The sequence below is a fragment of the Ursus arctos genome, unplaced genomic scaffold (assembly GCF_023065955.2).
Source record: "Ursus arctos isolate Adak ecotype North America unplaced genomic scaffold, UrsArc2.0 scaffold_9, whole genome shotgun sequence".
Taxonomy (NCBI): domain Eukaryota; kingdom Metazoa; phylum Chordata; class Mammalia; order Carnivora; family Ursidae; genus Ursus; species Ursus arctos.
This window is the reverse complement of record NW_026623111.1, coordinates 61,818,069-61,841,675: the sequence shown is the minus strand read 5'-3', so window position 1 is coordinate 61,841,675 and position 23,607 is coordinate 61,818,069. Positions and strand designations below refer to the sequence as shown.

The following is a 23,607-nucleotide window of genomic DNA, read 5'->3' as shown; positions in this document are numbered from 1 at the left end:
TTAAAAAAGAAGGAAAGCCAAGGGCTCATGCACATTCGTAATTCACATTTTGAGTTTCAGGAGATACTAATTCTTAATATGTGAAATTACATTGCCAGTCCTTTTCAGTTTAAGAAAATTTATGTAAAGGACTCATCCACTTTTAATAAACTGGGGTGCATTTTAGCTTTGGACAATTTTAGCTACGTCGCATGCAGTATTCCATCAATGAGATGGAATGGAGATGAGAAAAAAAGGAGAAAATGAATGTGAACATTACAAAGGGGGAAACAATACATAAAAGTACACAATAAAATTGAATTGAGAATTAAGGATCATTAAGCTCTCTCAAATCTGGTCTTATTTAAATTTAGGGAAATTAGAAAACATAATCTATTTTTAAACCATGCCTATTTAAACCCGAAAGTATTTCCCTTAAAAAAAAAATACCTTTACCTGGGAAAAATAAATGGAATTATAGAAATTATTTGCACATCTGAATTACAGAACAAATTTTTGTAACTAATGTTATTTTAAGCCAGGATAGGGATTTTACTTAGGTTTTTTTTTCTTACTCCTCCTTTAAATTAAATATTTAAACGCTATGGTAATGGCAATTTGCAGAAAGCTGGAACTGAGCTGATGTTAATAACAGCTGTTAGCACAACTGATCCACAGTATCTAATGCCTTCAAATGTGTTTTTCTGCCAATTCAGCGTGAAACTGTTTTTGTTTCTTTTCTCAATTCTGAAATTGCTCCTTTATGATACAACCTCCTAGTCATCCAAATATACTCTGGAAATTATGGAATTTTATTGTTTATTATGAAAGCCAAGTAGAGTTGGAAGAATTTAGCTGTCAAGCTTGCACTTTGTTTTTTTTTCATAGTAAAAAAACCAGGTATATTAATTCTGCTAAAGCTCCCTTTAGCAATTTATTCTTGTTTTTTTTTAAAAGCCTTTTTGACTATCTCAATGTGGATAAACTAAAATATTAAAATGTATACATATAAATGTATATCTATTTACAGGCACACTTCGTTTTATTGCACTCTGCATATTGCGCTTCACAGATACTGTGTTTTTTTACAAATTGAAAGTTAGCGGCAGCTCTGCATTGAGCAAGTCTATCAGCGTCATTTTTCCAACAGCATTTGCTCACTTCCTGTCTTTGAGTCACATCTTGGTAATTGCAATATTTCAAACTTTTTCACTGTTGTTGTATTTGTTATGATGGTCTGTGATCAGTGATTACTACTTGCTAAAAGCTCAGATGACGCTTAGAAATTTATAGCAATAAAGTATTTTTTAATTAAGGTATGTACATTGTTTTTTTAGACCTAACGCTATTGCACACTTAATAGACTGCAGTACAGTGTAAACATAACATTTATATGCCCTGGGAAACCAAAACATTCATTTGCCTCATTTATTATGCTGTTTGCTTTATTGTCGTGGTCTGGAACCGAACCCGCAGTATCTCTGAGGTATGCCTATAATTGCTTCTGAGAGCTTTAGGAAAAATCTATAAAGTATTTCCTGAGTTTAGACTGTGGGATCGAGTGAGAATTATTTGCCGCGTTGTTTGTGATGATGGTGATAATGATGGTGGAATAGCTACTTCATGAACTAACACTCAGGATTTAATTAATGAATTTTCTTTAGACCTCAGCAACTCTGTTTCAGAGTATAGGCCTTTAAGAGGTGAGTCTCTAGAAATACACTGAGCCAGAACTCCAAATCAGGGGTCCCTGGGTGGCTCAGTCGGTTAAGGGTCTTGACTTCAGCTCAGGTCATGATCTCAAGAGTCCTGGGATCCAGCCCTGTGTCGGGCTCCCCACTCAGCGAGGAGTCTGCATCTCCCTCTGCCCCTCCCCCTGCTTGTGCTCTCTTTCTCTCTCTGATAAATAAATAAAAATCTTAAAAAAAAAAAAAAAAAAGAACTCCAGGTCAACCACCTTCGTGTTCTTTATCTGAGAATGGTGCCAGTGATCCTTGGAGGAAGAATATGATTACCCTTACCTCTACGATATCAACTGTGAAGGCTAGGCTGGGGAGCTGTATATATTAAATCCATGATTTTTGAATAGATGTAACATTTATCTACTTACATTTTTATTCTGAATTACTTTTCTGAGTTATGACATTTATTTGTTTACTTAGCTGTGGATCTTTTTTTGTTTTTTGTTTTTTCCCTTAAAAGTGAGACTTCACAACTGCCAGGATATATATCCTGGTTTTAGAGTTTTTTAGCTCAGTTTAGCTATATCTAAAGATTTCATAAGTTTTAGTTTATCTAGATGAAGACACTGTGATTTGAAAGAGAAGGTCATTTCTCTGTAAAGAAAGCCAACTAGCTAGCTCTAAAGGTTTAATGGTGTTTAAAACAATTTTAACCACCTCATAAAGAACATTCTAGTACCACTGATCACACTGAAAGATACAGATACATTTTAATGACTCAACAGGGTCCACTTGAGGTTGAAAGCCTATTCTAAAATTGTAGTAAAAAAGGTAAAAACATCTAAGTCAGCCTTATCAAAAAGCTGTGAGTAGTTCTTTCTGTGAACAGTCATCATCTTTATCCCTACCCACTAACTCAGGTCATTAAAATCCTTTTTACAAAGTATTGAATTTTTTTTTCCTTTGTGGAAATCACTTAATTCTGGTGAGTCAGTGTGTCCTGGACAGGCCTTCGTATTTCTTTGCAGAGCTTCACTTATCTTTGTCGTCTTTGTTAATGTCCTTGGCTTTTGTAGGACTTTTTCATGCTTCTGGCTGGACAAAGTCTTTCTCCAGGGGTCACATCCTACTCCCATACCCATGAGGAGATAAAGCTTAGCTCAGCTTCAGCTCTTAATTCCTGTTCATTGAAGAATAAAGAAAATAATTTGACCTATAGTTTTTCAATGTCCAGAGTTTTCAGAGGAGGAAATACCCTAAAATTTGTGGAATTCTCTGGTGTCCCTGAATTTTTCTTTTCAAAGCAGAGCCTTTTCAGATTTGCCTTCCTCAGTGAAAAAGTGATACGTTGAATAAACATAGATGAGCATCGGAAGTAAAGACTGAAAGCTACTTTACAGAGTCGAATTAGTAAAGAAAAATCATACATACTTATTTTACTTCCAAAGGCTAAATGTTTAAATCATACTGTTTGACTTAGGCAAACTTGATGAAAAGTTTGGAAGGAATGATTTACTCCTTTGTGTAAAATACATTTGTAAAATACATGTAAAAATACATTTGTAAAATTCAAACCTATTTGAAACTTACTAACTTATTTCAGGTTCCAATCCCTGCCCTGTCACTTGCTAGATGTGTGGCTTTGGGCACATCACATAACCTTTCTGTGCATCAGTTTCCTCATCTGGAAGGAAAAAACTAAAGTATTTATAGTATCTATCTCATTGCATTTTTTTGGTATGGATTAAATTCAGTTGGCACATAGTAATTGTCCCCATCATCATCTATTCCCCCCAAGGCCATCGGTACATATGGGTATGTATTTAGCTGGAAGGGGAACATACCTAATTAAATCTCAGAATAGGTGGATTTAGAGTTAGTATACTACGCCTCTCTTTACTCCAAGATGGTGAACCAAAGGACCACCTGCTAGGTAAGAGCTTGTTCTTCTAGGACACTGATGTCTGGTCCAAGGGTTTTCCCTTTGTTTTAAAGGTTCGTTGGGGTGATAAAGGATCTACTGAGGAAGGTGCGAGGCTAGAGAAAGCCAAAAATGCTGTGGTGAAGATTCCTGAAGAAGTGGAGGAACCCGTCAGGCCCAGACCACCTCGGCCCAAGCCCACATACCAGCCTCCTCAGACAAAGTGGTACACACCAATTAAGGTAATTGTTGACATTTTCGGCGACTTAACTGAGAAACTGGAGAAGCTATGACTTCTTTAGCTCCCTGTAGCTCCCAGCTGTCTGCAGGAGGACCAAGGTGCATCAAGAAGCATCATTCCTTAGCCATTCTAACAACTATTTCCCAGCGGCAAGAACCTTTGTTTTTGTTATTTATTTATTTGTTTATTTTAGGAAAGAAATGAGAGGAGAGAATAAGACCTTAGCATTTTAACTCTTTATTTATTTAGTGCATAGAAGTCGAATACACGCCCTAGGAATTTACAAATCGTGTTTCCCCGTAGGGTCGTCTTGATGCACTCTGGGCTCTGTTGCGGCGGCAGTACGACCGTGTTTCCTTGATGCGGCCTCAGGAAGGAGATGAGGTGTGTATGTGGGGACGGGCAGGGAAAGAGCTGAGTGCTTGGATCAGTATGATGAACGTAGTGAGATAATAATCAAAGAGAATTTAAAGCCCTCCTTACAGCTGGGGAAGGAAGGAATTATTGTCTTGTGCAAGTTCCTGTTACATGGGGCACTTGATAAATTGTCACCTATTGTTAGAGTTCCTCTTCAGGCCATGGTTTAACACGAGTCCCTTCTCAAGGGATACGTACAAATGACGGTCTGTTGTACGCATACTGAACATGCACACTCATTGCTTCAGCCTTGGATTTGGACGACACACGTTCTGAGTTTTTACCAAGTGGGGAGGACAGACTGCGGATTAGTAGTCGGAGTCTTTCTCTACCGTTTCCTAGCAGTGAGGTCCAAGGAATGTGCAGAGCCTCTGTTTCTTCAGGTATAAATATATATTTCTGTGCCTTCAGTGGTTGATGTAAACATTTCTTAAATATATCAAAGTGTCTTTTGGTAGTCCTCCCTCAGCCACAGTTTCAGTTACCCAGAGTCAACCATGGCAGATAATCCTCCTCTGACACGTGGGTGGAAGGTCAGTAGTAGCCTAATGCTACGTCACGATGCCTACGTCATTCATCTCACTTCCTCTCATCACACAGACATTTTGTCCTCTCACATCATCACAAGAAAAAGGGTAGATACAGGACAATAAGATAGTTTGAGAGTGAGATCACGTTTACATAACTTACTACAGTATATCACTTTAAATTTTCTATTTTATTACTAGACATTTTTGCTACTCTCACTGCACTTAATTTATAAATTAAACATAGGTATGTAAGTATAGGGAAAAACACAGTGTATTTAGGATTCAGTACTATCTATGGTTTCACGCATCCACTGGGGGTCTTGGAACGTATTGCCTGTGGATGAGGGGTGACTATAAAGCATTATAGAAATCTGCAATGGTGAGATACACACACACTCACATTAAAAAAATACACACACACACACACACACGTGTATACATTTTCCCTACTGAGGAAACCTATTTGATGTTTTTTGTTTATGGAAATGTGGCTAGAATTCCTCTAGTGTTATGATTTCTTTAATATGTTAGCACTATTTTCTATAGTGTTGATGTAAGAAAAACTGTTGCAAACATTTTCATACGTCACAATGGACAGGTTTGGTTCAGACACGACACCCTTAGTAATAATAACAGGATCATTTCATCGTGTGTCAACATGATCCTCGTCCTGACCACCAAACCTGAAGTGAGGGAACTTTATTCACTTCAACTTCAGAGGACTTTAGGTTCATTCAGATTTGATAGGCTATTTTGTTAAGGATGAAGTGGTCCATGAAATTAGTATTTATTTTATAGTGCCAAACTAAGTTACGTTCAGTGTTCTATATTTTAGTTTGGTGCTTTACATACAAAAACATCCAAATCTTCAAATTTTACTTCTATGAAATGAGGTTCATTTTAAAAACATCTGAGTTCAGCCATTTAGGAAATCCAGTTTGAGAATTCTCAAAAGATCATTTACCCTTTGCTTGGACGATGGGTAGAGATAACCAGGTGGTGTATGAAGGAGACTCTTTCATTACCAGAACACTATGGTTAATAGAAGGGTCTTACGTTTACTGAAATTTGTTCTTCTGTTTAAATTCATGCATGATCCGGAGTTCTGCTTCTGGAATAACACATGGCAACTCTCTTCACTTTTCAATATGCTAGGCTTTCACTTTATCTGTTTTAAAATTGTTTTCGTGCATCATCTTAGTTTTCTCTCCTCCGGATTCGACATTAGTTCATTTGCTCAATAATTTTTATCTTTTAAAGTGTTGAGTATTGTGCCAGCACTGAAGATACATTAGCTGGCAAGGGCAGACAATGGCTCTAGCACTCTTGCCAATACAGGATATATTCTTTTAAGTCTCATGATTAAAATTTAGTCCTCGTTCCTACTAATTCCAATTTAATTCAATAATTTTTGGATTATAAATGTGCACAATTAATGACATCAGGTAATACTGAGGGGTGGGTACAAACTATAGCCTTTGCTCTTAAGAAACCTAAAACTTGTCTGGGAAACAAGACATATAGGAAAGTCATATTTATTCCAGAAGGTGATCTGAGCCATAGTATAAGTAGGTATTGAGTACTCTTGAGTGCACAGAAGAGAGATTAAGTCTCTCTGGAGGAACTTGGAAATGCTTCTTCAAAAATATAGGCCTTCTATCTTTAAATATGAATAGGATTTCAACAGGTGGAATTAGGTGAAATGAGCTTTTCTGTGGATGAAGCATCAAGAGCAATGTCTCTGAGGCAGCCAAGAATACAATGATTTGTGGATTGCCAGATAATCTGGGGGTTAGGGATTGAAACCAGAATGATAGGTTGGTAATAGGAAAGAAGGAATCTTTAAGATTGGAGAAATAGATATATTTGTTTTTTAAATAATGCATTACACTCATTCATTCATTCAACAAATATTTATTTAGTGCTTAACAAGTACCAAGCACTTTACTAGATACTAGATATAGTATTTTTATTATCTACTGGCATTTTATTTTATTCATTTTATTTTTTTTATTATGTTATGTTAGTCACCATACAGTACATCATTAGTTTTTGATGTAGTGTTCCCTGATTTATTGTTTGTGTATAACGCCCGGTTAATATTTTTAAAAAATTATAGTGCTAGAGGGGTGCCTGGATGGCTCAGTCTATTAAGCCTCCGACTCTTGATCTCAGGGTTGTGAGTTTCAAACCATGTATTGGGCTCCATGCTGAAGCCTACTTAAAAAAAAAGAAAAAAGAAAAACTTTTAGTGTTAGAATATTGTACGTGTCCTACCAGGACAAATCATTATTTGTTTTTCCATGATTTAAGAGTAATCTTTTCATTATTTTGACCATGATTTCCTTTGTTGTAGTCATTTGGCCACACTTTTGTCTATTATAGCCCCAAAGACTTTTATTCTAACTCTTAAGGGCAAATTGTTTCAAAATTCAGAATTTTTAGGAATCTGATATTGCCCATGTATTATATATTTATGTAAAGCAGCACCTTCTGATTACATTATTTAGACATTTTTGCTACAGAAATATTGGTTACTGCAAGTAGACACAGACTATTAATAGTCTCAAGTTCAAGTCAGGTTTTGCTTCCAAATAAATTTTGGTGACAAACTGAGCACAAAACGTAAGAGCTTTCAAAGATTTTGTATTTCAGAGGTGTATATAAAAGATAGATCTTACTGTGTGTGATTAACTAAGTGTGCAGTTTTCCCACCATATACCTATGTATGCTCCATCAAATATATATCAATTGTATGTGTATCTGACACAGTATGAGTTTGTCTTTTTTCATAAGACTTACTCTCGTACAGCTTTACTGCTTCCAACATTTCGTCACCTCCAAGTTTTTGTTACTTATTTCAAACCGTAGTTAAAGCCTCAGTGTGGCACTCCATGAAAGCTTTCCCTACAGGCTGATAATCCAGTTAATTGACATTAATATGGTAAAGCTAGGAACCCACCCAGTAGTACAATCTCAGTTTACCATCTTTTTTTTTTTTTAGTAATTTTTTTTTAGCGCAGGAAAGGGGCAGAGGGAGAGGGAGAGAATCTTAAGCAGGCTCCATGCCCAATGCAGAGCCCAATGTAGGTCTTAATCTCACAGCCCCGAGATCATGACCTGAGCCAAAATAAAGAGTTGGGACACTTAACCGACAGAGCCACCCAGGCACCCCCCAATTTACTCACGTATTCAAAAGAATATTTAATGAATTTTGTTAAATTATTTGATGAATTTATGGTATAATGCATAGTATATTTCCTTATCCAACCAAACCAATGGTGCAGAATTATTTAATCATGGAAATTAGGTAAGCTTGGCATGATTTGCTCTTTTGTTTCTGTTTCTTGCGTAGTGAAACTTACAATATTTATTATTTTTTAGACTGGGGATTGGTGTGAAGTCTATTACAGTTATCAGCATATCACCTTTTTTCCTTTAGACAATCTGGGTCATCTTTGCCTTTCCTCCTTTTTATTTCCCACCTCCCATTTTCCATGTTTCACAAAGATTATTAAGAATATCTGAGTTTCTGTCCACTTCACATCATCAACCAGGTATTCTTTATTTGATATAGTTAATTCCAATATAAACTTCCCATCCCACATACATACATAACAACTATAACCTGTATTTTTTCAGAGATTATAGAATTACACAGAAAAAAAAAACCCATTCCAGTATGTTAGTAGAGTTACCATTCTGTACATTCTTAGGACAATCGAAGAGTCCTGGCATTTTTTATGTTTACATTATGTTTTAGGAAACCATTATACTGTTTTGGTTGCATGGTCTCTAGAATGTTTCCCTCCTTTCCTTCCTTCCTTTCTTCTTCCCTTCCTTCCTTCCTTCCTTCCTTCCTTCCTTCCTTCCTTCCTTCCATCCATTCATCCATCTTCATTTTTCCTGTTTGTTTCTTCTTGAAAACATTCCCCACTAGACTTTCACTTTCAGGTTTGCTAATTTCTTATAGGAGTTTATGCATTTCTTACATACTATGCTGATTTTCTTTTTGGCTTCTTTTGAATGAATGAAGCTTTTCAGTTGCTCTTTTCTTATCCTCATGAGCACAGTAAATATTGTTACTGACAAGGCCAACCATGTGACTCTGTGATATTTGTGCCCCCTCAAAATCTGCACCAATCATAAGACACATAATCATAGTAAATATTTGGTTAACTTTAAAAGACTTTACAGTAACTGGAATACATCAGATAATTTTATCCAAAAAAGTAATATTTAATTATTCATTTATATAAAATCATGATTGCTTGGTGCAGTGGCATAATCTGTATGGATACGTGAACATCCCACAAATTTGATTTTAAAAAAAGAGCAATCATATTTTTTTTTATTTAAAGATTTTATTTATTAATTCGACAGAGATAGAGACAGCCAGCGAGAGAGGGAACACAAGCAGGGGGAGTGGGAGAGGAAGAAGCAGGCTCATAGCGGAGGAGCCTGATGTGGGGCTCGATCCCATAACGCCGGGATCACGCCCTGAGCCGAAGGCAGACGCTTAACCGCTGTGCCACCCAGGCGCCCCGAGCAATCATATTTCTTAAATTCCAGTACCTTTTTGCCATTAGAGTATCTTTCATTTGAGAAACAAAGTGATTTACCTAGTGAGAAAAAGAGGACCCAGAGGTAGAAAGAGAATCAGGATATAGTGCATATTTTGCACTGCTAATTTTGATGTACATTTGATGTGTGATATTAAAATGGGATGATTTGTTTTGGTAATGCTTTATTAATGCATGAGAAGAAGACCACGGTTCACCATTACCTTCTACTTACTGTGGCTAGCTAAGCCCTCAAAAATTAAATGGAGTGGACTGTGTGATTTTCACCAATTCAGTGTATGTAGATATGGTTTTTCTCCTAGGATTACATGGAGTGGAGAAAATTTTTAATTTAGGAGACTAAGATATCCAAGTGGCAGTGTCTTCCAATTCTCTGGCTATTCTTTGTCTTGAATACTGTAGGTAAACCAGAGAGGAATCATTGAATGAGAAAACTAGTCTTCGAATTTTTTGGATAGCTTTAGATACTTATATTCACCTGTGATTGGATACCATAGCACTTGGAAGGGTAAAATCCTGTCTTCAGCCTTACTCCTCTGAAACCAGTCTGTACTTAATCAAACTAAGTTAGATTACTCAGTCTGCTCATGAAAGGTTTCAAGTATGTGTGTGTACTGTATACATAATTATAGTAAGGATAATCAATTGTCCTTCCAAACCGTTATCACTTTTATTTCACAAACCTATTTTTCCATTAAATTTTCCCGTTAAATAATAGGAAATTGGTAAATAGTATTCCATTAGCTTAGATTAGATACCTTGATGCCCCCCCCCCAAAGTTTGTCTTTGCATATCAAATAATGCATTGGAAAAATGTTCTTAGCTATTCCAGGGCAATCTTTTAAAAAGAAACTTTCTTATCAACATATAAATAGGTAATAAAGTTTTGCAAATAATTTTCCTGTGGTCATAAAACCTTGTGCGTGTTTACTTTGGATGATACTTCTTAGAAGTATTTGTATAATGGCACACAAGGCGTGTGTGTATGAAGCAATCTGTACATCGTAGAAATTACGGGAAGACTTTTGGAAGAATTTTCTAGTCCTTGGAAATGGATGCAGTTTGTTTCATTGCGTCAAGAAATAAGCAAGAATGTTTTCTCCTTTGTGAATTTCAAAGGAGTAACATTCTCTTTCTGAAAAAAACAAGGCAAAACAAACTTAGTGCTGCTTGAGAGACAATAAAATAATTGTTTTCAGGTTGTGGCTGTTGGTTCCAAAATCACAGCACCAATACCTACTCAACAGCATGTTTTCTACCTTGGAAAACAATCTCGTCATTTATTTATAAATTGTTTCCTGCAGATCCTGTCTCTTGAGAGTTTAGTTTAATAAACAAATCAGCGTACGTAGGGCTAAACCGGGAGTCAAGCACATTTACTCTGCGAGTCCCGTCACGCCGAATTTCAAGCCAAATGCTCTCCTTTTTTGGCTCCGAGGCCGCACCGGGCTCATTTGCAGAGGAATTCACTGCTGAATTGACGTCCTTGATCAAGTAATTGAAGTTCAGGCATAAAGTATCAAAGCGGCGCGAGAAATCTCTGGCTCGGTCCCTCGCTCCCGCTCCCCTTCCGCGCCGCCAGCTCCTGCCGAGGCGGCGGGGTCCGCGCGCCGCACACAGACCAGGCCCGGGCTTTGATTGCGGCTGCAAGTCCTCCGAGTCATGAATGTTTCAGCGCGCGGCGCGCGAGGTGAGGGCCGCGCGTCCAGGTGTAAGCTAGCAGGTTGTCGCCGACATCTGCTTGCAGCAGCGGCAGCGGCCTCCCCAGCCCGCAGCGAGCGGCCGGATTGTCAGCGGAGGTAGTTGAGAGCGGCAGAACCATTTTGGTCTCACACTCGCTGCCTGGAGGCCTGAAACACCAAAGGTAGGAGTGGGGGTGGACACAGCTGCGCTCCCAAACTTGCCTTAGGCACAAATAAAGAGATCTAATGCAGTTTGACTCCGTGGCGGTGGGGAGACGAGGACAGAAAGCCACTTCAGAGACAACTTAGCGCTGCAACATCTGCCGCCAAGTTTCCAGGGAGTGACGGGGGACAGCAGGTACACATTGAAGTCTCCACATAAACAACCTCCATTAAGCCATGGACTCTTTTGAAGGGCCTCCATCAAACATGCTGGAGTCCGCAGCAGGAGTTTGTTTGCTTTTCAAAGCAGTGTTTTGTTTTTGCAATAACAAGGTAATTTATAAATCATGCATTACCATGCGTGCTCCTTTTGTATTTGAAAAGTGAGAGTTGGAGAAGCAGAAAGGCAAAGAAAGTAGAAAGCGCAGCACTAGTTTTGGAGTTGTTCCACGAACCAATTAAATCTCCGAGGAGCTTCTTGGCTGTTATCGAGGTTATGTTAACCTTCAGACCGCGGTCCCTCCTTCACCAGTAAGCAGACATAAATTTATACGCTGCAAGAGAAGAATCCTAGGAATGGTGACACGGTGAAATGCAACCGCCGTTTGTTTTTAAACTTCTGTCATGGGGCTTCTTACTACATGGAGGGGAAAGGAAATTATTTTCAGATGGATGTAAATTTTTAGTAAAACAAAATTTAGAAAATTCCATTAGCTTTAATTTTCTATTTACAAAGGCCTTATGCCTAGAGTTGGATATTAAAAATAAAATTTTAAGTCAGTAGTCAGAACTGCATGTTCAGGGAAGCATTTTTCTTTTTGAGGCGTTTTCCCACTCTGTCTTCTAGATTCAGCCAGAAAAAAATTCCAGAATGTGTATACTTTTCAGTGGGAATATTGCAAAAGCTCATAATTGTGCACACACTCATATGGCAGAATGAGAATTGGTTTAAATATTAGTCTGACAAATAAAGCTCCAGGGTATGGTAATATAATATTCTGTGGTAATGTAAACTGTTATTATGAATAAGATTGAGGCTCTCTCACCTGAGGAACACCTGCAAGGTTACGGAGATAAAGGTGCTAACTCAAAGGGATCTGTGGAGTGGGAGTAGCCAGGGACAGCGGCCTGGGGAGAGATGCTAGAATGTGGCCAAGTTTTTAGCAGTCAGCGGCGAAATAAGCAACAGAATTGCATAGTGAGTTTCCAGTTAAGCTAAATTTATTATGTTGGGAGGACTTTTATTAATTGTGCAGATATAATTTTCAGGTTTCGAAATGATGGATGGCAACTGCTTTAGAAAAAACGAAAGTCCATTTTGACAGAACCTAATGTCCGTCCTCTGATTTTTATTGAAAAATCTACAGGGAAAAAAAAATCTGAGAACATAGATAGCACAGGTTCATTTAAAAGGCTCCAGAGAAACCTGATAATCTCAATGGCAAATGATTAAGGCTGCACCTCTTGTTTATATCTAGTTCTAGCTTATGTTCCCTTTTCTGCCTGTCCTGCACCTGAATTCCCAATGTTCAAAACAAACTGGCCTCACGGTCTTCCATGGCAGCTTCTTCCAGGATCCTAACTGTCCCCAGGATCTCTGCGGGGTCCAGCACGCTTACCAATCACCCAGTGCTCAATGCTATTAAACTAGTTCATCTTCAGACTGACTTGCATTTTGGTAGCAGAGATTGTGGGCCACCTGCCTTTAAGTTCCCCATCACATTTGCAAAATATAAACCACTTGTGGGTGTTTCTGAAACAGATCGAAACCTTCACTCAAATGAGTTGGTATTCCAAATGTTTTCAGTGTTTGGAATTATGCTGCTAATGACTGCATTTTTATACTTAGTTTTTAGGTTCCATCTTAGTATTTTGTGTCCTGTAGCTGGACTTTGCAATGGATTTTTTAAGAACTGTAAGAAAACCCTTCATTTTAGCCTGAGTCATTGAGGACATTGTACACAAAATGCTCCTGACACTTTCAGACCTTTTCTTTTTTGAATTCTTAAATGAAAGAATAGAGAAGAATATCAAGATTTTTTTAAAAACTCAAGTGATTGCTTACCTTTTATTTTTGTAAGATCTGAAATTTTATGTGATCCTTGTAACTAATTATGATTGACATGACTGGGAAAGACTACCATCAGATTTTTCTACCCTTTTGTTATCACTAGTATCTTCCATTCTGAGTATCTCTTGTCTTTATATTTTGGGGCATCCTTAAAATACTTTAAATATCCTGCTTAATGTAGTAGAAGTAATTTACTTTGGTTTATATATATTTGAAAGATAAATTTTTCTAGAATAACAGAGACATGCCATTATTACTACAATCCCACTGAGTATGCGTATATACGTGTGTGTTTACTATAAATATATCTGTGTATATAGCTGTAGAAGACATTTTCTCACTGTATGTTATCAACTGATGCCTGTTTCAGTGGAAAATAATAATTTCATGAGATAGAGTACTTTTTTTGATACTACTTCTTAGGTTAAATAAAACCATCTCTTAATTATGGATAAAAGCTGGCAAAAGTGTTGACACAGTTTGGTTCCCTGAAGTGAAAGATGTGAAATGTAATAATTTAAATACCCAAAAGATTTATTTTTTCAAAGAAAGTATAAATAGAATCTGGATACTTAATTGGCTTCTTAACCCCCCCAAGCCAGGCATAATTTGAATTTAAAGGCCTGATACATATTTTATGTATTAACTTAGAAGTTTAGATTTTCTTGGTTAGATTTCTTGGTTAAAATGGATCAACCAGCTTTTGACAATCAAGAGACAAAAATTAGTATATTAGTGTACATCCCCTCTTTTCAAATGAATGTGCTGATTTTAGAAAGAAACGTTTTTTCCCATCATCAGTGAGCTTTGACACAATAAAACAATACTTCAGAAAATATCAAGAGTTGATATTGGTTGTCCAGGGCTAAACACATTATTTTCTTAGCCTTAATATACAGCGTTGGTAGAACATCTCGAGGACATCAATTAAATCTTCAAACTGGGAGCAGAAATGTTGGCACAGATCTAATTTTTGACTTTTTTTTTTAACCATTTCGAGTACTTTACCGCTTTTTATAATTTTAATTACAGAGGATTAAATATATTTAAGTAAATCACTTTGTAATTTCTAATAGTTTACAAAAATCTACATTATTTTGCATGTATTAAATATTCAGTTTTCAATTTAGAGCTCAAAGTACCCAGTTCAAGAGGGGAAAAAAATGCATTAAATTTTGTAGACAGTTCATTATTTTAACAAAGTACATTATGATGGTGCCTTCATGTCTACCAGACCCCCATTTATAAGTTTAGTTTAAGGAAAGCTTCATAACTCAGTTAAGGAAATTGGCTTGAGTAGGAAGCTTTTATTGCTCTCTTATTCTTCAAAATGAATTTATATTAACACATTATATAAATATATACTTTAAGGAGAACTAAATGAGTTTTTTTTGCTAAATATCTTTCATTTTTATTTCTAAATAAAACACTAGGACTTTTATAATACACACTTTTAATCTCTAAGTCCTTTTTAAAATTGCTTCACATAATCTTTCTATTTTCCATTAATTCTGCACTGAATCAAATTGCAACCTCTAACACTTGAGAAATTTGAAACTGATATAACTTTGAGATATAGAATAAAAATGATTTACTATTCAAACTTTGCGAGAAATTGTGTTTAAGAATACCAGTAAACATTCACTTGTTTACCACTATATGACTGGATGAACTCTTTTACTTCAAAGGGTTATGAGGAATTTCTTGAGTTTTTTTTTTAATTAATGAAGTTGCGATAGTTTTTACAAACTTGTTCCCATTTCAAAACCATTTTACTCTCTGATATACCTCCCATCTCTCTCCTTAGAGAGCTCTTTCCACTTTGAGAATGTGGAAAAAAAGATGTATTTGATTTCCTACACGTTAGATTTCCACAATGTTTTTTAGCAAGCAGGTTAGTTAGTATACTGAGATAATTTATATTATACCTATATTTTAGAATCTTCTCCAGTACTAAGCACATTTTTGTTTTGGATCAAAATTAGAGATTTCAAACAGTTTTTTCCTTAAATCAAGCACTGTTTCCTGCTTACAGTAAATTCTTCTATTAGAGCCATTTCCTGACACTAATGGTATCTTAACAAAGAGTTTATTATGAATTCAGTAAATTTTATTCAAATAGCATTAAGATCTGCCCTAATGGGAATGGGCTATACACACATAAGATTATATGGTTATGCAATTATCCACACTGATATCATATCATATATCATATCAAATCATATCTTACTTGCCTAACAAAGTAAATCTGTAAAACATATTTCAATAAAGAATTCAAATAGCACATTTATGTATATATAATACAGATAAAAGCTCTATCTAACATTAAGAGTGTTTACTCTCTGATATCTTTTTCTACATGGTTCATTTCTCTCTCTCCTCCCCCCTCCTAACTTTGGTCCATTCCTAAGGTTTAACCCTTGGTCTACTGTTATTCTCACAACTCACTCTTCTCTAGAGAGCACATGGACTCGCACTGCTTTGCTATCGTCATTAACTACATCATTTTTAGACAATTCCCTCCTGTCTCCTGAATTGTACTTGCCTATCTCTGAGAGCTTATATGAATTTCTTCTTGGATGTCCTGTTGTGACCACATCATGTGCGTTCAGCTGGACGTATACTATATTCTCTATGTATGGCTTTCAAACTGTAGTTACTATATAGCTTTTATGTCTGTTATTCTCTCTGCCCTTGTCTCTACACCTGATGGATCTAAGTTGATGCCCAGCTGACTTCCTGGTTTCCACAACTCACTGAGCAGGGTCGAGACTTCAGTTCTCTAATTCTGCGGACAAAATCTTATGCCAACAAATCGTAATATTTCACTGTAATACGTACAAGATACTGAACAGAATTCTGTATATTAACGTCTCTTAGTTTCATTATAATTGATTAAAAATGAAAATGAGCTATTGAATACATGCATTAGACTCTAGTGATTCTTAAGAGATATGTCATTTTGACTTTGTACACTTCAAAAGTTTTTGTAATCATGACTTACAATTTTAGGTTCATGATTCTTCCCCTGAGACTAAGCTACCAAGAATATCAAGACATCAGAGCAGTTCTGAAATTTGATAAATTTGAATTATTTCTTATAAAGGTATGGCTGAGGATGCTGATACATAAAAATGTTATATGGAGCTGAGATTTATCATTTTGGATGATAATTTATAATTAAATCTATTAAACATTTTCTGAGTTATAAAAGCACGACACCATTTTCTTTTAGGTGGAATTCTGAACATATAAAGACCTACCATTTTTATTAATTCTCCTTATCAAGATATGTTTGTTATTTTGCTGTTTGCAGTTGCATTGTTCTCATTTTTTTTCTAAATCAGATTTAGTCTTTGCTTCATATTTGATCCAAGAAGAATTTTCAGTGATTGAAGTTCTTGTGAGATCTGTATTTGTCCCAGTGAAATCAAACATTAATGTTGATCTCTTCCATAATCATCTCCATGCAGGGCTGTGTATGGCTTATGCTAGCTTTGAGTGCCTTGTCGGTCCAGTTTATAGAAATGCTGGCTCTTCTCAGCAGAGAGAAGGGGGCTGATGATTGAATTCAGTTCATACTCTCTAGAAGAGGTGTGATGGCTTTATCTGTCCTCTGAATCCAGATTTATGAACTAGTCCTGTGCTCTTAACTAGATTAGTTCCTTTTCCATTAACTGCTTAAAGTAGGGCAGCTGTCTGAGCTGTTGGTTGTAAATTTGCTAATGTCTACTTTGTTAATCTCAGATACAAAAGGCAACAGAAAACAGGAACAAAGTTTTAGGACCTTGGGTTTTCACATCCTGAAATGAACATGGAATGGTCACAGGAATGAGAAACTGAAGAGATAGGAAGAACTGTTACATTGGGGAAAAGGGGATGACTTCTGTCATTAATCTTAATTAATTGCCAAGAGTTTTAAGTCTGAGTTATTAATACTGAAGTTAAGCCCTTAATGCACTGTTCATGCTTTGGCATCAGATGCTCTTTTATGAGATAAGAGGTTTAGGAGGGAGAGGAGGGTGTGTGTGTGTGTATGTGAGTGAGAGAAAGAGGGGGGAAGAGAGACTTACATAAATATTTTCATTTACATCTTTCAAACATTTCCCTGGGTTAATACTCAGGCCTTCACCTTTTGACAGTTACTGTAGGGCAGTTAAGAATTATAGATAAGTAACAATAAATCCCAATAAAATCCCTAGGTATAGCATCAGCAATAAATCTGAATAATATTACTTTCATGGTTACCAGCATACAAAATACTTCCCTGAAGAGGAAATGTCAGAATATGGGCTAAAATAGAAGGAGGGAAGATCAGGAGCCCAAAGATGAAAAGAAGGGAAGAAAGGGGAAAAAGAAATGAAAAATGGGGAAGAAAGATTATTCCTCTGAAACACATGCAGGCAATAAGAGATTCTAGCATTTATTTAAATAATAAGCTGCAAATTATATGTTTGTAAAGTTGCCTACTCCACTATAGTGAGGCATTAATCATTTGGAATGAAATTGACCCTTGAAATGACTAAGACATCTTCTTAAAATCTTTCTTTTTTTCCTCCCTGCCTCTAGCTGTTCCATTCATGTTTCTCAGGTTAATCTCCCTTCACTATTAAATCTATGTTATTATTTTGTGATACTTTCCAATGTGAAATCACAGAAAACTATATTAATTATGAGTATTTTGGCTATAGAAAAATGGCTTGCAATTCTTCCAGAAGAAATCTTTAAAAGCACATAAGGCTCAAAATTTAAGAATATGGTTTCAGGATTAAATCTCATGTTCACCATGTAAAAGAAAAAACAAAAAGGTCTGCAATGAAAATATACAACACAGTGAATTAATTTAGTTTTTACATGTATATCTGACTTCTGATGACTGATCTAAACTTCAGTGGCAATTTATAGTCCGTGGTTTAAATTTTATTGTCTACAAATTTGAAACACAGATTTAGCTGTGAGACATAGATGTTTACTCTTTGCAGCAATGTTTTCTTCTTTTTATATTAACTTTAAATATAAGTAGAAAAAACATGAAAGTGAAAAAGTATTTTATTTATTCATCTATTTATATTTGTACATAGTAACTAATTATTGGAAAGACAAGCAAAAATCTGCATATGTCAAGAGTTTAGATTTTAATTTATAGGTAGTGGACAGCCAGTAAAGGATTGGAGCTGGGCAGTAATAACATGATCAAATAAAATTAGAATTCAGCTCTTGAGATGTTCTCAAATAAATTTGTGACAGGAGTGGAGGTAATTTGTGTTTTTCTGTATAGCTTAGCCCCGTTATCAATGTTTTTGTCTTTGTGTATAGTCTTTTTATTATGAGTTACAAAGAATGATATAAAAATTTTGATATAGCAAGTCTGGTGGATTGTCAAGAGGTCAAGTGGTTCCTTGGATAAGGTAGCACTTTTTCCGATAGGAATCCTATCCCCCCCCCTTTTTTTTCTTTTTTGCTAGAGGATGGATATCAATTTAGGTTTATTAGCTACAAAAAAAGAGATTCATGGCTTCAGATATTTTTCTTGATTTTTCAGGGGTCTTCTTCCTTGCTTCTTAGGAATATATAGATAGATAACTGAAGCTCAGGCTTGTGTGTGTTCATGTGTACATATGCATGTGTATGTGGGAGGTGTTTATGTGTCTAGTGGGGACAGCAGTGCCTTCTATCTGTTGAGGGCACTCCTAACTTCAGGAAAGAAGAAATCTTTCATAGCGAAGACTTAGAATTCAGCTAACAGTCATTGACTACCTACTACGTCTTAGGTGTGTTCTATTAGGTATATTCAGCTCTTCATAGTGCTGAGAATTAGGTGCCTATGTTATTCTCATATTACAGATGAAGAATATGAGACACACAGATATTTAGTGAATTTCCCAAGGTTTCGTTGCTGGAAAGTAAGAGAGCTTAGATTCAAACCCAAGTTTTCTTTCTTTCTTTCTTTTTTTTTTTTTTTTTAAGATTTTATTTATTTATTTGACAGAGAGCCAGTGAGAGAGGGAACACAAGCAGGGGGAGTGGGAGAGGAAGAAGCAAGCTCCCAATGGAGGAGCCTGATGTGGGGCTCGATCCCATAACGCTGGGATCACGCCCTGAGCCAAAGACAGACGCTTAACGACTCCGCCACCCAGGCGCCCCCAAACCCAAGTTTTCTGATTTCTGATTCAGTGAGCACTCCATTTTGCCATGCTGTCATTTTACAGTGCAGCACTTTCTTTTTCTCCCTATTCAGTCAATAACTGACTGAATTGAGACAATTATACAGGTAGGAAAGTACTTTTAAAATTTCAGTTTTGAATCTGATTCTTTTGATATAGAAATTATTAATTTTGTATCAGTGTCTATATCAATAGTGTTTTGGAATATATACAGAATGCATGCATATTATTCTCTTTCTATATGTAATGTACATTTAATTTTGCACGCATCTATGAATAGAAGATAACATTTAGAAATGGCAGTGAATTCCATAGAAGGTTAATAATCTGCATCTATAAATAAATACATATTTAGAATTGACAATAAATTCCACAGAAAGTTAATACGGATCTTTTGCATCATAAAGGACCTTAGAAGTTGTGTAATTCACCCCTTCCTAGACAGAAACTTCCCCTCCAGTAAAGTTCTATGCTCTAGAAAAAAGAGCATGTTCAAAGGCTCAGGAGGGCTGGAATAGCTGTGTATCCCAGGAATAGTAGTGTGCTAGGCTGGGCAAGAACCTGGGAATTAGGGAAGTAAATTGCAAGAAGAAAGCAGGATTACAGAAGCCCTAAAGCTCTTGGTGACATATTGGTAAAATCGCGACACTGGGAGTTCAGGGACTTGGATTCTCTATACTGTCATTGATTAGCTTGCAACCCAGCACAAATTGCCTCTTCTCTCTGGTCCTCAGGCATCTCATGTGTAGAGAGAAATAAATGATCACAAAGATAGCTTTGAATTCTAGCAATCTTGTCTTTTTTTTCTAATTTCAACCAGGCAAGCTGTATGAAGACAGGACTTGTCCTGTCATGTTCACAGGGCTATCCCCGGGACGTTGCGCATCGCCTCTCAGACAGTAGGCTTTAATAAACTCTGATGAGTGAAAGAATTTATGGAAGTAGAAAGTTTGGCCTATTGTTTACAAACCTGTTTAAGCTAATTCGTACTTTTTTAGTAATTAGACATTTTGTAAGCCCATCAGTAATTTAATAGTACATATAAACAACTTGAAACTAATATAACACTGAATGTTAACTTCACTGGAATTAAAATATAAAAATAATAATACATATAAACATTTTACAAGTTACTTTAAGAGTTAAAAAATTGCGTATATTCCTCACAGTATTCTGAAACGTGTTTGAAAACTGTAACAGTACTATGATTTTAGATCTATAATGGATATTTTGCTGCTATATGCTTTAAATAAATTAAAAATAACTGCATATGGAAGTAAGTAGAAATAACACAGATTTAAGAGAGCAGTACATTTAAATGTCATGCCAGTTTTCTGTCTTTATAAGACCAGCCTATTTCTTACTGCTTTTCTTCTTTCAAAAAGAAGATATTAATGTGTGATATTGGATTATCTCCATTGTCATTTTGATATGTTGCAATGTGCTGCCTTGTGTCACAACTGCAAAGTAATTTAAACACAAATTTTCTTTTATTTAATGCTATTATAAGCAGTGAAGTACTAATGTGTTTCTGTCATTAAATATATATAACTACATGGAAACCTTCTCCCATTGGGTCACTCTGAAATTGATTTTCCAACTTGAGTTATTAGTAGTGGACAAATGTTAAATGAAAATCAATCATTTTGATTTAAATTAACCAAGTACACTACTTTTATTAAATGGTGTTTTCCCTAGCTAGATGATAACACTTTTGGTGATCTCTAGCCTTTGAATGCTTTTAACATAAACCTCTAAGGACAATGGTTTAATCATAATTTTATTCTTATTGTAGAATTACCTTACTCTTGATCAGTTAGATAAAAATATATTTTAGATATTATTTATAGATAAAAAATTCTGCATTAATATTATTTTAATATCGAATTCCTAGATCTTTAATATTTCAAATATTAAATTTCAAATATTTCATTAAGGATACAATGTGCATAGAAACAGCAATTATAAAGAGAATTATAAAGATCGAGCAAGACATGGAAACACAGTAATTTTTAGCTTCTTTTTCTTTTAATTCCTCTTTTTTTTTTTTTGCTCAGTCATATGGTAGTTCTATTCTTAATTTTTTCCATAGGCTGTACCTATTTATTTCCTTACTATTTTTAATTGCTTATTTTTAAAATTTATTTTATTATTTGTTTTTTAATTGAAGTACGGTTGAGACACAATGTTACATTAGTTTCAGGTGTACAGTATTTAGTGGTTCAACAACTAGTCTGTATGCCATGCTCTGCTCACAAGTGTAGCTGCCATCTGTCCCCATACAGTGCTATTACAATACCGTTGACTCTGTTCCCTATGTTGTGCCTTCCATCCCTATGACTTTAAAACAGGCAAAGATAAAAAAAATCAGGAAAGACCCCAATGCAACATATACCTTAGGTAATTATGGTGATGTTGGGGGCAGTGTCAGGATCCAAAACTGTCATGGCCAAGATAGAAAGTCAAAACTTGAAGAATAGACTTAACTAAAGAAATTGTTTAAGAATATAATTCTCTGGAAGACAGCGCACATCACCATCATTATTAATATCATCATTAATAACAAAACCAAGCATAATCTCTAGAGAAGCACTTGTGTACCAAATACTATACTAGTGACCTTACGTATGTTGCACTAATTTTTAGAACAGCTCAATGCAAAGTACATTTGTCCCCATTTTATAGAAAAAAGGAAACTGAGGCTCAGAAAGGTCAGGTAATTTGCCAATCACGTAGGTAGGTAGTGCTCGAGTGGTATTAACTTTCTTTGAACTTTAAATACATTATTGGAAACTTTAGTTTGCTAATTAAATTCTACTTTAATTTATGTTTCAATTTTAATTGGCCAATTATACAGAAAATGCACCACAGTTTAAAATTCAGTGTTTTAGTTGTAATTTATATGCTCATACACTGAATTGAGAAAATTATACCACTGAAATTAAATTGAAGAGGCCAACATAGAAATGGAAAATACTAGTAAACTATTTAAATAACCTAAGAATCACTACTGACTATTTAAACATGAAATATCCAAAACATAAATATTAAGCATTTTAATCAATCACACTGGTGGATATATTGGGGTCAGAAAATCATTTGTGGATTGATTTTTGACCATCTGTGGATACTATGCAGGGACCCACGCTTAGGAACAATTATAAAACATATTTTCCTTAAAAAAATAAATGAAATATAAGTTGTGGTAACAAATCAACAGGTTACTCTTTTTTGTTTTTAAAAAAAATTTAATCCCAGTGTAGTGAACATGCAGATTCTATTAGTTTCGGGTATACAATATAGTGATTCAGCAATTCTGTACAGGACTCAGTGCTCATCACAATAAGTGTGCTCTTAATCCCCTCACCTATTTCACCGCTCCCCACCCACTTCCCCTCAGTTTGTTCTCTATAGTTAAAAGTTTGTTTCTTGGTTTGTCTCTCTTTTTTCCTTTGTTTGTTCGTTTTCTTTCTAAATTCCACATATGAGTAAAATCATGTGGTATCTGTCTGTCTTTAACTGGCTTATTTCACTAGTATTATACTCTAGATCCATCCATGTTGCTGCAAATAGCAAGATTTCATTCTTCTTTATGGCTGAATAATACTTCATTCTCTGTATGTACCACATCATCTTTATTCATCCATTGATGGACACTTGGGCTGCTGTCTAGTTTGGCTAATTATTGTAAATAATGCTGCAATAAATGTAGGGGTGTATATATTTGTTCAAATGAGTGTCTTTGTATTCTTTAACTACCCAGTAGAGCGATGACTGGATCATAGGGTAGTGTATTTTTTAATTTTTTTTACAGAACCTCCATACTTTCTTCCACAGCAGCTGCACCAGTTTGCATTCCCACCAAGAGTGCACAAGGATTCCTTTTTCTCTACATCCCCAACATTTGTTTCTTGTGTTTTTTTTATTTTAGCCATTTTGACAGGTTTGAGGTGGTATCTCTTTGTGGTTTTGAGTTGCATTTCCCCGATCAGTGATGTTGAGCATCTTTCCACGTGTCTGTTGGCCATTTGTATGTCTTCTTGGAGAAATGTCTATTCATGTCTTCTGCCCATTTTTAAATTGGATTATTTGGGGCTTTTTGGTGTTGTTATCTAAGTTCTTTGTATATTTTGGATACTGACCCTTTACAGATAAATCATTTGCAGGATCTTCTC

The 23,607-nt window shown here is 35.7% G+C and overlaps 1 protein-coding gene across 3 annotated transcripts in view; it reads left to right on the top strand.

Moving 5' to 3' along the window:
- ANTXR2 (ANTXR cell adhesion molecule 2) overlaps nucleotides 1-23,607 on the top strand; it is a 140,507-nt gene that overhangs the window by 82,654 nt on the left and 34,246 nt on the right. For all 3 annotated transcript variants that reach the window (XM_057309870.1, XM_026509890.4, XM_057309869.1), the window contains 2 exons: nucleotides 3,657-3,824; nucleotides 4,127-4,207. In XM_057309870.1, coding sequence (XP_057165853.1) covers nucleotides 3,657-3,824; nucleotides 4,127-4,207 — 249 coding nt within the window. The remainder of the gene's footprint in view (nucleotides 1-3,656; nucleotides 3,825-4,126; nucleotides 4,208-23,607) is intronic.